The sequence below is a fragment of the Adelges cooleyi genome, unplaced genomic scaffold (genome assembly GCF_023614345.1).
Source record: "Adelges cooleyi isolate 19-005CV unplaced genomic scaffold, UGA_ACOO_1.1 ACOO_flye_CR_arks_rails_tigmint_CR_PRNA_248, whole genome shotgun sequence".
Taxonomy (NCBI): Eukaryota; Metazoa; Arthropoda; class Insecta; order Hemiptera; family Adelgidae; genus Adelges; species Adelges cooleyi.
The window spans coordinates 2,170,353-2,183,405 of NW_026095913.1; the positions used below are offsets into that span (position 1 = coordinate 2,170,353).

Here is a 13,053-nt window from a genome sequence, read left to right on the forward strand (position 1 = left end):
TATTTAAATTATTATAAATTAACAATGGTAATTCTCTGGTCAATTTACTAGGGTATGTTGGAAACGGGTTTTTAGTTTTTTGCTTATTTAATGTCGTAAAAATGAGTTTTAATATTTAAAACTTCAAACTAAATTGATTTAATTGCAAATAAATTTTTTTTTTTTTATTAAAACCTTGTCTCCACCATATTTTAGTAAATTAAAAAAATAACTCAACACAAATCCTTGTTAAAATTTTACTTTTTGTTTTACCAAATATAATTTTATCTTGTATGTGGAAAATATAGTATTATAAATTAAATTAAACTAACGACTCTGACCCAAGGTATGTGTTTCGTGCTCGTTCATGTCTGAAATTTAATTTGCAATTTTATTATGTTATTCTAAACTCACAGACTTTTCAACAGTACAATAACATTTTTTTTTAAATCATACTCTTGCCAGTATCGTTGGAATATTTTCCCCTTTGAATTCAGTAAATATTTGATATTTTTATGGAATAAAATACATTTATATGTAGGTAATATAATATATACATACATTTGATTGTCATAATAAAAATAAACACACACGATTGACATGTGAACAAATACCAAATAATATTACCTGTATTATTTTTTTTAGTTTTTGTGAAATATATGTGAAAACAAAATGTTTTTATTAAACCAATCCTTTTGAACTCAATCGAATCATGAAACCATTTCATACATCTCAGTATTCCACTTTGTATTTTTAACATCAAAATGATAGCATGCAACGTTTTATTCGCAATAGTCTATGTACTTTTGTATCTTACTTTCAGAATCTATCAGAATTGTTATTTTATGCTAAGGCGTTGTGATGACCTTTGTTCATGCGAGGGTGACGGTTTTCTAATATTATCTCAACCGGATTACTTATTAAAATATTTAATAAATTATTTATTTCAGCTAGTCGTTAAGAATAAAACAAATGCTACAATATAATGTTGCTCGTTAATCATTATAAACGCCTTAAAATATTACTTTTCTTACCGTTATTGTATAAGCTAAATGGAAATACACGTGTTAGGCTCTATCGTTGTATATAGCTTGATAAAGTACACAATATAGTTAGTAAATAATATTGTGTATTTGTTATTGTATTAATTAACTGGAATCTGTACAGTAAGCAAAAAAGGCGCAAACGTGGCTAATAAATAATTCAAATAAAAATATTTTTTAAATAATTATATTGTTCATCTTTTTTTTTTTTTTAAACTAGCAGATTCATAATAATGCAAAATATCCGTTTCTATAGTACGTTATACAAAACTTGAATTGATTAAAAATAAGGTAATAATAATATGTGATGATATTGACAACTATTTTTGTATGCTAGAAATTAACATTTTTTTTTTTTTTTTTACTTGGATTTAATGTTCTACCACGTTTTTTTTTTTAAAAAAAAAGATAGGTAATTATTTTTCACATAATATAACCGGCATTTTAATTTTAGTTATTTGACCCATAGCAAGGAGTTACCTAGAACCAGACTTAAGACTATACTTCTTAGAGATTTGCAGTCGTTATTGAAAAAAAAAACGCTTTGAATGGGTTTGATTTAATTTGTAATTCACTTGACTGACTCTCAAAGAGTGTAATCAATAAATATGCTGTAGATATTAATATATTAAATGTATAAATGCAGTAAAGATGTTAAAGCGAATAAGGACTTTTAAATATTATAATAATATAATCAAGTCGTCTGACGACTGACTCTCTTACAACAATTACCGTTATCAATTATTTTGATAGGTAACAATTTATTTACAAACAATAATAATATAATATTATTAAACACATAAGTCATACACAATGTTATTACCGAAACGGTTTCAATGTAATTAAATCGCACGCATAAACGACGATACACATTGTATAATTTGTGAACCAATAAAAATGCGCGTACGCCAATAAATTAATTAATATTAATAATGAGAATAATTACATAAAAATGGTAACCAAACAAAAGCCAGCGTTTACGGATTATACGGGGAAATAAAACAATAACATAGTATCTATGGACGTGTAGGCATGAGATAATATGATAGTGGTCAATGAATAATGTGTTATGTGTGCCCATTATCTTTACGTTGGCAACAGGCCGGCGTTTTTGAGTATGTGGTAGATCTGCTCCCTGGGGATTTTCTCCGTGTCCCTATTCACGGCGTGTTCCTCTCCCGGCCCGAACCAACTGCTCTTGGCCAAGTGTTCGGCTATGCGTGGATTTTTGTAGAACGCGTTTTGCATGTGTGCCGGCAACAGAGATTCACGTTGTAGCGCTGCCACCACAATGGGGTTGGTGGGTTTCACCCCCATGGCGTTGTGCTGAAAATCATCAAGTTTATACATAACGACAATAATTAGATCAAATTATCACGTTGTAATTTCCATAGCCAAGTACTGTGGATCGTAAACAAAAGTGGCGAGGATAACATATTATGTAATCAGTTTTTTTTTCTATAGAAATAATCAATAACATATCCCCCAGTGTGACCAGTTGCCCGATATTAAATTATCAATCGAAAACGGCTATTTCTAGACTAAAATAAATTACAAGAGATTATCCAGAGATTATACACTGGAGGACACCCACGTGTAAGAGATAAGAAGCTGATAAAAAATAAACAATAAAGATCTACCGGACGCGCCGAGGTGATCAAATCATACATTAGTTGTTTCCTTGAAAACACACTTGGGCATTTTTTATTCGAATAATCTCTTTATTCGATACTATTTAAGACATTCAGCGGTTATTAAGCTAGGGTGTGAACAGACAAAAAGCCCACATGATTGTAAGACCAATACTATCGCAGCTCCGTAAGTAATATGTCTCAAGTTCGGGATTAAGTGTATTCTACACTATAGAAACAACCGAGAAATATACTGAAATCAATTTGTGCTCTACGAAAATGAATGTCACGATTTTTAAACATCTCATTCGGAATCCGTTCAAATAATATAATATTTCATGTACTCGACATCACAGATGGCAATTTCCACGCGCTAAAATCAAATAAATCTAATATTTGTTCACGCTTAAGTCACGTGAGCGTGACTTTATTTTAAATATATAAACGTCAAGTAAATTTTCAACGAGCAAGGACGATTCACGGTAGGTAGTCACTGATATTATGGCGACGGTGTGTATCTGTCGAAAAGAGAAGAGTGACATTAGATAATAATAATACAAGATGTACTGTACAAGGAGCGAAGACCAAACGGGCAGACGGTGTGAGGTAATCGAAGCCGAAAATCATAAATAAATCATGTCGATTCAGAAAAGAAGACCATAAAGATTGTTTCAACAGAACCGTCTGCCAAAATCGATACAGGCGGCAAGACCCGTCGGCTGTGGACTTAATATTTCTTTAACGTTGTCCCGAAGATATAATTCGACATCCAGTTTCTATTGAATTTTGATTCGTCAGTCTTGACACGTTTTCAAGGCGTCTCGTTCAGACCCGCAGACCGGTAGTGGTAATAATAATAAACATCGGTAATTATTAATTGGATTCCAGAGTTATGTAGCCCAAGGAAACGGTAGTGAGGTATTTTCACCGGAGCTGACCTCTGACACGGCAATCGGATACCGAAATATCGTCACACCGTGTCCAATCGAGCATAAACAGCGCAAATGGAAACACCGGCAACAACACCGGCTATATAGAAGAGGAAATTCGTTTAGAAATCATCGGAAACACCTTAAACTATGGCGGTCTACGTGATTTATGCGGTTGTACGTCCAAATGCGGAAAACTAAAATATTACTCACCTCGTGTTGTTTGTTTAATATGATTTTATTAACCGGCACAGCTAGACAACGACGTCTCGCTTATAGGTGTTATAATTTATTAACCGTAGTGTATTCGTTGTGTAATAAACACTATCGTTTATGAGAATCGGTTATTTATAAAAAAAGGGATTAGTCACAATTTTGTTGAAAATTACTTTATTTTAAATAAATATGTTCTGTGGCGTTGCCGAAAAGCTGTTGTAAAGAGATGGGGATGGGGTTTCATTAAATCAATACATTTTTGAGAAACTTGTACATGCTTATGACCCCACTCTAGAACTACATTCAGCCCAACTTTCAGATCTTGAGTCTTATAACTATGCTCGAAAATAAGAAGCCAAAAAGAAGTGTGCACCTGTTCTAGAGGAAAGGGTTTATGATTATTTTTTTGGTTTGTCAACGTTTATCGATAGCGCTCTATCTTAACAATATAATAATTTCAAGTTGAAAAATATGTACATTTTTTTGCTTTTTTTATCAATTTTGAAGGGAAGAAAAAGGGTGTACTTTTTAAATTTTGAGCCAAATATAGTACTTTTGTGTCTAATGACATGCTCCGCCCCCACCATGCCCCGCCCTTAATTTTTGATCACCTCAAACGCTATTTTAAAAAATAGCAAAATTAAAAACTTACCGGCGGGATAATGGCATTGTTCAGTATCGGTGGACCCAAATGGTTCGGTGGCATTAAAATAAGCGACAGCTCTTGCGGTCGAGCCGACGCGAACACCGTAAACGTCGCCATCGATAGCGCCAAGGACAATGTCAGTTGCATGTTGGATCTTGCTGCCTGCGAATCATAGAGCAAAAAAATTTAATTAAATCAACCCAAACCGGATGCTGTTCACTTAGCCGTTGACGCGGCACGTGTATAAATCCCCGGGCATCCGGTTTGGCGACCGGAAGAAGGAAACAACAGACGTGCATTTCCACGACCGCACCCGAGATTAACCCGGTACAAGATATTGTGTTATTGAAAACGCAAGACGATTTATTATTTTCCACGCAGCGACCGAAATATAGTCTGGCCCACTAGCTAAGAGTCGTTAATTTTCTCTCGACGGCTTATGTTCTTGTATATTTGGAGTTTTGCCCCACACTCGTTTAAACACCGTTAAACGACATCCTTTAAATACCGTCGGCTTGATGGTAGCCTTCATTAGGGTCCGACCAAAACAAAAGTCAGCTTTTAGTCGCGGGTCAGACGCGGAATGAAATAAAACCAAAAAAAGTTTAATCGATGTTTCCGAAATCTTTTTAAAATACCAAGGGTCTTAAATATTATGTCTATTTCTGGCACGTCGACAGTCCCCTCCCGTATTCCTAGACACTGGAAAGTGAAAGTGATGGGAGGGGGGGGGGAGGCGAAAAAGGAGAAAAGACTGGAACGAATAATGTAAAGAGGCGGAAAACAAGAGACAAAGGGATGGGCGGGAAGAAGGCTCTCTTGCGTGGCAAGCCTGAAAATGTGTTTCTACGTATTCGTGTCAATAACATTATTGTCGCGCAAGGGTTGTAACGACTGGCGACCGTTCTCTTGGCGACTTAGACTCGTTGGTAAAAAAAATATATATATATATAATAAAATATGCATGTATATATATATATATAAAATATTTAACATAAATAATATAATATACCGTACAGTTTTTTTTTTTTTTAAACGGAACGCGGGTGGAAGTTTCGTACCAATTCGAAAAGGAAACGTTCGGGGGAGAATAAAAAGAAAAAAACATTTTGGCAAAAAAAGCATCCCCCCCTCCCCGCCCCTTTGTGATACGAACTAATTTGGTATGCAAAGGGGCGCGTTAAACGTTCGGATGTAAAAATTTAGGGCGCACACAATTAGCGTTTTGCGTAAATAACCCAGTAAAGTCCCTTTGCGACGAAACGCATAAAAAACACACGTTCGGGCCGGCATAACGATGAATACAAAACGGGCCGAGGGGAAAAACCCGACAGCTTCGGTCCGTGTGCTCGTAGCCATTGTTATTCCACAACGTGCAGTTGTCGAAAAATAACTGGGTCAACGACAAGTTCGTATCCGCCTTTAATTGATTGAAATCAGAAATGCGAATTGCAATTGATTGAGGAGGATAAGACGCCAGTCCTTTTCCTCGGAAAATAATTGTAATTTTCCCGTCTGCACTTTTCGACAATTGCCCCTGACACCTAAATTTTAAATTTAAGTGACTTTCCGAAACCCATAGTCGACAAAACTGATTTCGGCAAATCGTTCTTAATTTAAAAATGTGAATTGAATGTAATATGTCAAAAGTTGATAGAGCTCTGGGAAATAATTAAAAAAGGAATGACATTTAGTCATTCTGTAATATTTTAATATATTATAAGCAAAAAGAATTTCAAAAAGAACTCAACTACAAAAATTGCAATTCATCACTATAAAAATAACATTCAATGTCAACGACTTAATCCCGCCTCCCTCCTGTAAAGCAGGACGCCACGCCGGCCATTTCTAAGGAGTAAAGTATAGGCAATTTTTCGAAAAATCTTAATTTAGAGTTTGAACTATAATGTATACTTATTAATACAGTGTTAAGGATACTTTGTTGATTGCCATTTTTTTTTTGTCAGACTATCATAGTCATTTCTATAGGATAAAATACAATTTTTTTGCCATCAAAACTGCTTTGCGTGGATTGATTTTTCTCAGGCTTCATATATAGTTAAGGAAAGAAATTCATACATATTATTTATGAAAAAATTATCTGTGTTCCATCATCCGTATTTTTTCGATATACCTAATACAACCAACACTATATCATTTTTAAAAAGTAAAAAAAGTCCTTTCTTAATAATTAATTATTCATTAACTGGTTGAAATATTAAAAAAAGAGCGATGGTAGAACACAGACAATGTCGTTGTCTATATTATGTAAAAATTTGGTTTCTTAGATTTGATTATAGCCCTTGTAAAATTAATCCGCGCAAGGCGGGTTTTTTGAAGAAAATAACGGGTGTGTGACGTCCTCTTAATGAATTATTCTATCTGGCTGGTTTTTTGTTTATCGAAATTTAATAGAAAAAAAAAAAGATTTTCATTTAAATATTCAGTTTCTTGTAATTTAATACATTTTCCCATATTAAAAACACTTTTTTTACATACAAAAAAAAAGCAAAATATCAAAAATCCGTTACCTAGTAAAATACTTTTAAGAACTCGAATATCTTTACAGAATTGAAATCGGACCGTCCTAAGTAGGCGTAATTTTATATAGCTTTTCGATATAAAACGTCATAAAAAACCAGACCGTTTTCATTCCCTTAATGGTAAAAAATTCAACAAATAAAAAAACGTTATCTGGCTATAAGTGGCGAAAACTTACTGGTACATTTTTATCAATATTCGTATCGAGGCCGTGAAATGAGGAAGCAGGACGGACGGAAGCAATGAAAATATACTTTTTTTTTTTTTTATTAGAAAACACAAACGGCTTTGGACTGGCAATCCTATTGTCGGTCCCTTTTGCGCTTCTTTCGAATTTATCCATATTTGGTCGCACCGTACTCGTGAACTTAGGCGTTTGGTGGACGGGGGGGGGGGGAGGTGCATTGCATTTTGGTATTACATAAAAAAACGCAGGACATAATCCGAAATGATAGTACCTAATTATCGTGCCGCCGATTTCGGACCGAGACCGGTCGAGCACGTGCTCGCACTGCAAACGCGTTATTACTTATTATTATCTAACGGTCTTAATGTCTAGCCGGCCAACACACGGTTGTAATACACACGATCCAACACACGACACCGAGCAACGGTGAAAATAAAAAAAAATAATAATCGAATCGTTGAAACGGATAACAGTCCAACGTGTCTCGGCACCGAATTTCAAGGGACCTTCGCGGATTTCTTGGGCGGAACGCTTGGGTGCCATTGAACTGATTATAATATAGACTTGTCATTGTTAATTGTCGTACGCGAATTTACCGTATCGATGAGTGTCCCTACGGCGATTAGTTCAAAAGAAAATCCGCATCGAAGCTAAAACCAAAGAAAGGACAGAGCTGTGCCGCAGGTCAACGCATAGTGGGCAAGGGGAGGTCGCGGGTCAACAGGAATAATAATTAAAAAAGTTGAAAGCGAAACGTTCAAATAAACCGTCTGGATGCATACCGTCTTGTAGATGGTAGAGATACGGAATATATGTACACAGAAGGGTCATTTTCAATGTAAACAAAAAAGTGACGGACTATATTTGTACGCGTAAAAAAAACTATGAAAAGGCACTTGCCATCTGGACATGTGACCTTTTTGGCCCAAAAGTATTGTTATAAAAAATTCTATTGTAGTATTACAGGTTGTTGCCGATCTTGGCGAACGTGATTACAGTTTATTGTAAAATACTTAATGGTCTATTTTTTTATAGTTTATTGAACTGATAAAACTTAATTGTTTATCAGTAAATAAATCGCTAAATACAGAAATGGCACATGTCCAGATTTTTTATTTTCAAGACAAAACCCTTAATATTTCTGGAAAAATATGTAATTACAAATTTCATGTTATTAAATAGTATAGCATTAGATATCATACAGATGTTTTTACAGTTGTTTAAAGAAAATGTATAGTAATTTGATGCATAAACGGCATATAATGTCCATTATTGATAGTATTTTATCATAACCATATTCCATACAAATTTGAAAGTAATTCTTTCTGGATTTTGAAGGGGAAAGGGTGAACTTTTTACACTATTGGCACATTAAATTATCTTCCGGGTACGATTTTGTATCTATAGAGTTGTTTACACGAACAAATCGGTTAGAATGAAAAATAAACATTTCACTCAGAAGAGACACCGTCATAAACTAGATCAGCTGCTGATAAACCGGATGGACAAAGTATTAAATAAACAAGTACCGAAAGGTTAAGGGAAACGGAAAGCGACAAATTGTATACAAATAAAGACTAAAACGCCAAGGCACACTCTGAAGTGTCTATCGAAACGATTTCAAATTAATTTTTTTTTTATGCCATAAAGCTTAACTTCTTCTCTATGTGGACTAAAAGACCCATTTTTTATTTTTGTTTTCAAAATTCTACTATAAGCGTTTACATTTTTAACCCTTTGAATCCTGAATTATGGTCCGGGCAAAAAAATTGTTTTGTTTAAAAACTTGGTATGTAGGGAGTCCTAAGTTTTCCTAAGTTTGGTTTATTTATAACTTTTAAGACTTAAGTTAGACGTGCATTTATAATGACATTCAGACATTGACGTTGGGTAAAACTAACATATTATGCCATTATGATAGCACTTAGGTGTTAAGGGTATATAAACCAAAATAACAAAATATTAACATTTTAAAACAATAACAAGTAACGCAGTTTATAACATATTATCAGTTATATATTTTCGAACATCGTCCGAACGAAAGCCATTAATAATTACCAGAAATGTATTATATTATATTATTACTATGGTAAATAAATTATACAAATTCTACTAGTAAAAGTTATTATTAGTAGTTGTTTTCGATAAAAAAAAATATGTTAAATATAGTTGAAAAAAAATCTGGTTTGAAAATATCATTGAAATAAAGTTTAATAGCCAATTAAATATCGGTAGAAAAAAATTGCATTTAAACGGCAAACATTTTGTAAAAATTGTAGTGTTAAATTTTAAGATGATCACCATATCACAATAATTATAAATTAATTAATAATAATTAAACAGGTTTCTTAACATTCGAAGATTGTTTTAGAATTAATAAAAATTGTTTTATTAGAGAACACTGTAAATCATACAATAAACCGGGCTAATATGCTATTAACAAATTCTAATAGGGTTTAATACAACCCCCGGATCGTTTTTAAGGTACAAAATATTTGTCATATTTTGTACGTCGAAAGTCGAAACGACAAGATAATTTCTTCAAAAAACTAACGTTACGTTATATATATATATTTTTTAATAAACAAAAAGTGAAATGGAAATAATAATAGTAACTTCGCGCATCCGGTTAAACTAGTTTCGACGTTATTGCGTGCGTTTAAGTCGACCAAACCGATTGAATAAGGTGTCTTCGGGTCGGCGTTCGATTTCCAATTACATATATTATTATGTATTATTATTATTATTATAGGTACCTACCTACTTAAACTATGGTATAATACTATAGTATCCGTTTGTAGTATCAAATAATTATAATAATACGGGCACGCTACTTAGACACGAGCCGCCCTGGGTGTTTGTAATACGGCGGTATTTGCCAATGGTTCGCACCGGTTAACGGATATTATATATATATATATATATATATATGTGAGCACAACATCTAATGTAGATCGTTCGGGTGATCTAATATTATATGCGCGCGTGATCTATGCGACGATAGACGATGTAATTATTATTGAACGCGAACGAACTGAAGCAAAAAATAAACAGGGGAAAAAAAAAGAAAAAAGAAAGTAATCATTTATAGGACATGCACCGGTTCCCCCCGGTGAGCTTCCTGCTTATTAGACAACCAGCCAGTTTGACCTTATACGGCAAAGAGATTCTGGTCTACGGGTAAGAAACAAAGAAGCTCCGTGCATGTTTGTATTATGTGCGTTGTAGTATTACGTTAGGTTCACCGGGTTTTGTCACGTTCACGGTACAGGGTAATCCGTTGAGGACAAGACACCGGTTTTCTTATGAGCCATTTGCAACATTTTATGGTTTACCTGTACACAAAACGTTTCCGTTTGAGATTGGTTTACATCAACACATGCTCCTCTAAACAGCTATCAAGCCGTACTGCATAAAAAATGTAATCAAAGCCTGATGTATGCAAACAGTACGGCTGACTTCAATATGAAGAATATTGTTTAGTTTATAAAATTTTAAAATCACCGTTATCCAGCCCGTCGGTATATTTTCAATGGGTAAACAGCGGTTCATTATGGAAAAGAAACTTATTGTCTTGACACTTTGTGTTATCTTACAATATTAAACAACATTCAGATTCGTATAATTATTTATTTTCTAAAGCTCTACACAACTTTTGAAACTTGAACGGTAACCTGTATATATATAATTGACTTTTTTAATTAAACATAATTTACTGTAAATATAGGGTAATTTACTGTATATATGTATATGTACAATATACTTTTTCAATATAATATTTTAAAATAAATAAACAAAAGGAATTTCAAAAAGAATAACTACATAACTACAAAAATTGCAATTATCTTAAGAAAAAATCAGTGGCTTATCACCCTTTATCAATCGTTCTGTTTGGCCAGATTTTTATTTTACAAAATTTGATAGAAAAAAACCTGTAAGGGTCTGAAACCATGCCCAGTTTTGCTGTGTAAAATTCACCACTGAAAAACAAGTTAATGTAAGTAAAACTGAAAGAACTTTAAACTAAATAATGACATTTATTCCATTCACTTGGATCACTAGCATAGAAAATGCGGTTGTTCAACCTCAATACAAAAAAAAAAATTAAATAGCCTGCGATCAAACGTACACAACAGTTGTATAACGAGCAAAAAAAAAAATATTATCATTTGGTGTCAATTACAACTAACCAATTTGTTGCAGACTAAAAGCTATAAATTCTAACTAAAACCAAAATCTGGTATATAATAAAGGTCAACAAGCTACCAGACTGCATTGATGTATGCATTCGAAATTCCCATCTCATTGAATAATACATTTTGCATTTAATTGAATCGATTAACACTGCTTGTACAAAACAAACTAAACCCCTTGGCATTTAACGTACTCCAGTACATTACTAATATGCAAGTCACGATATGACGTTATACTGTCAAATCCATTATTCAAAATTACAATGCTAAAAATATAGGACAACGATTATTTTCAAGTATATACATGAATAATATCGTATATTCCAATATATATATATATTTTAATCCATCGTTAAAAAAACATAGCATAGGTACCTACTGGATTTTTTACACCAAAGAAAAAAAAATCGTTAATGATACTTGCAGACGACGAGGAGACAATCGATCACAACACAAAAACTACACAGCACTTTTCCAAAAAAACGCGTAAGGCGCGATAAATATAGTTTTGTTTTTTTCCAACTTACAAGCAAAATCGACGAGCCCGGACTGTAAAAAAAAAAAACGCGACAAGGCGTTGTGGATGTCGGCACTCGAGTATTTGAACGAAAAATCACTTTCACTGTCGAAGGTTCGAGTCGTTTTGCCAGAAGCTGTGGCACAGCGGTACATATTGCGATCCTTGGCCCTACTTTCCACCCACCGAGCCTGTACTACCTCCACAAACCGACAAAAAATGATAACAAAATAATACCTACAAATTAAACCGACGCACGGTGGAGTTTTGATGTAAAAAAAGTTGGCCAAAAATAAAAAATATTTTTAAAAAACCATCACGATACTAATTTCTTAAAAGTTTCACACGTAAAAGGACGCACAAAAAACATTGATTTAAGTGCGTCTTACTCGACACCTTCCTGAATAATGTATTTAATAGTTTGGTATTTCACATTCTAGCAAATTATGGTAATATTTTCTATGTGTAAACGCCTATGTTTGTCGGGGGTTGTCAAGTAATAATTTGTGTTCCAAAATAAAGTATAGACACTGATGACGAGATCTGTAAAAATACATTTTCCGCCAACTCACGTGCCATTTAGTTAACTTCCACTTGTACTTCGGCGGTTAGGTTAGTATTCAGTGTTCTAATGTTAGCAACATAAGCCGTTATTTATATATAAAAGTTGGTTGTATAGATGTGACTAACACGGTTATTAATAATTGCACAGATAGTTAATCTATTCTTAATTGTTTTAACACAACAGTACAATAATAGTATTACATTCTAAATTATAAAAATATTTCATATATTATTTTGTTAAAATGAATTAAATAGTAAAATTTTTTAGAAAAAGTGTCTAATACATTTTGCTCGTATCAATTTGAAAGTATAAATAATCTAAAATTGTTTTTTAATTAATTTCAACTCCGTAAGACTCGTAAAATATTTTTGTCATGCCGATCGAGTAAATCAGTCCAATTAAAAAAAAAAAAAAAATACAGTGATAAAAACTTGAAAGTTGTTAGAAAACTGTTACATGATTTTGACAAGATTTGAAGTTGGTTTTCAAAAACCGGTTATGACTAACTTTGAAATAACGGAACCGAAATTTAAAAAAATATATTAACAGTATTATTAATATAAACCAAAATGTAAAAAAATAAATAAAACGATTCTGTGGATGAAA

At 33.1% G+C, this 13,053-nt stretch overlaps 1 protein-coding gene across 1 annotated transcript; it reads right to left on the reverse strand.

Annotated features, from left to right (window-relative positions):
* Positions 1 to 1,262: 1,262 nt before the first annotated feature.
* Positions 1,263 to 11,999, reverse strand: LOC126837282 (uncharacterized). Its single transcript, XM_050571123.1, has 3 exons — positions 11,893 to 11,999; positions 4,451 to 4,606; positions 1,263 to 2,348 (listed from the first exon to the last, which is right to left on the reverse strand). Exons 2-3 carry the CDS (start codon positions 4,589 to 4,591, stop codon positions 2,109 to 2,111), a joined length of 381 nt encoding a protein of 126 aa, XP_050427080.1. The 5' UTR covers positions 4,592 to 4,606; positions 11,893 to 11,999; the 3' UTR covers positions 1,263 to 2,108.
* Positions 12,000 to 13,053: the final 1,054 nt, after the last annotated feature.

Coding starts and splice junctions, on each gene's coding strand:
- LOC126837282 (XM_050571123.1), bottom strand. CDS start 4,591: ATGCAACTGACATTGTCCTTGGCGCTATCGATGGCGACGTTTACGGTG. Junction 2,349..4,450: donor ACAATGCCATTATCCCGCCG/GTAAGTTTTTAA, acceptor GATGATTTTCAG/CACAACGCCATGGGGGTGAA.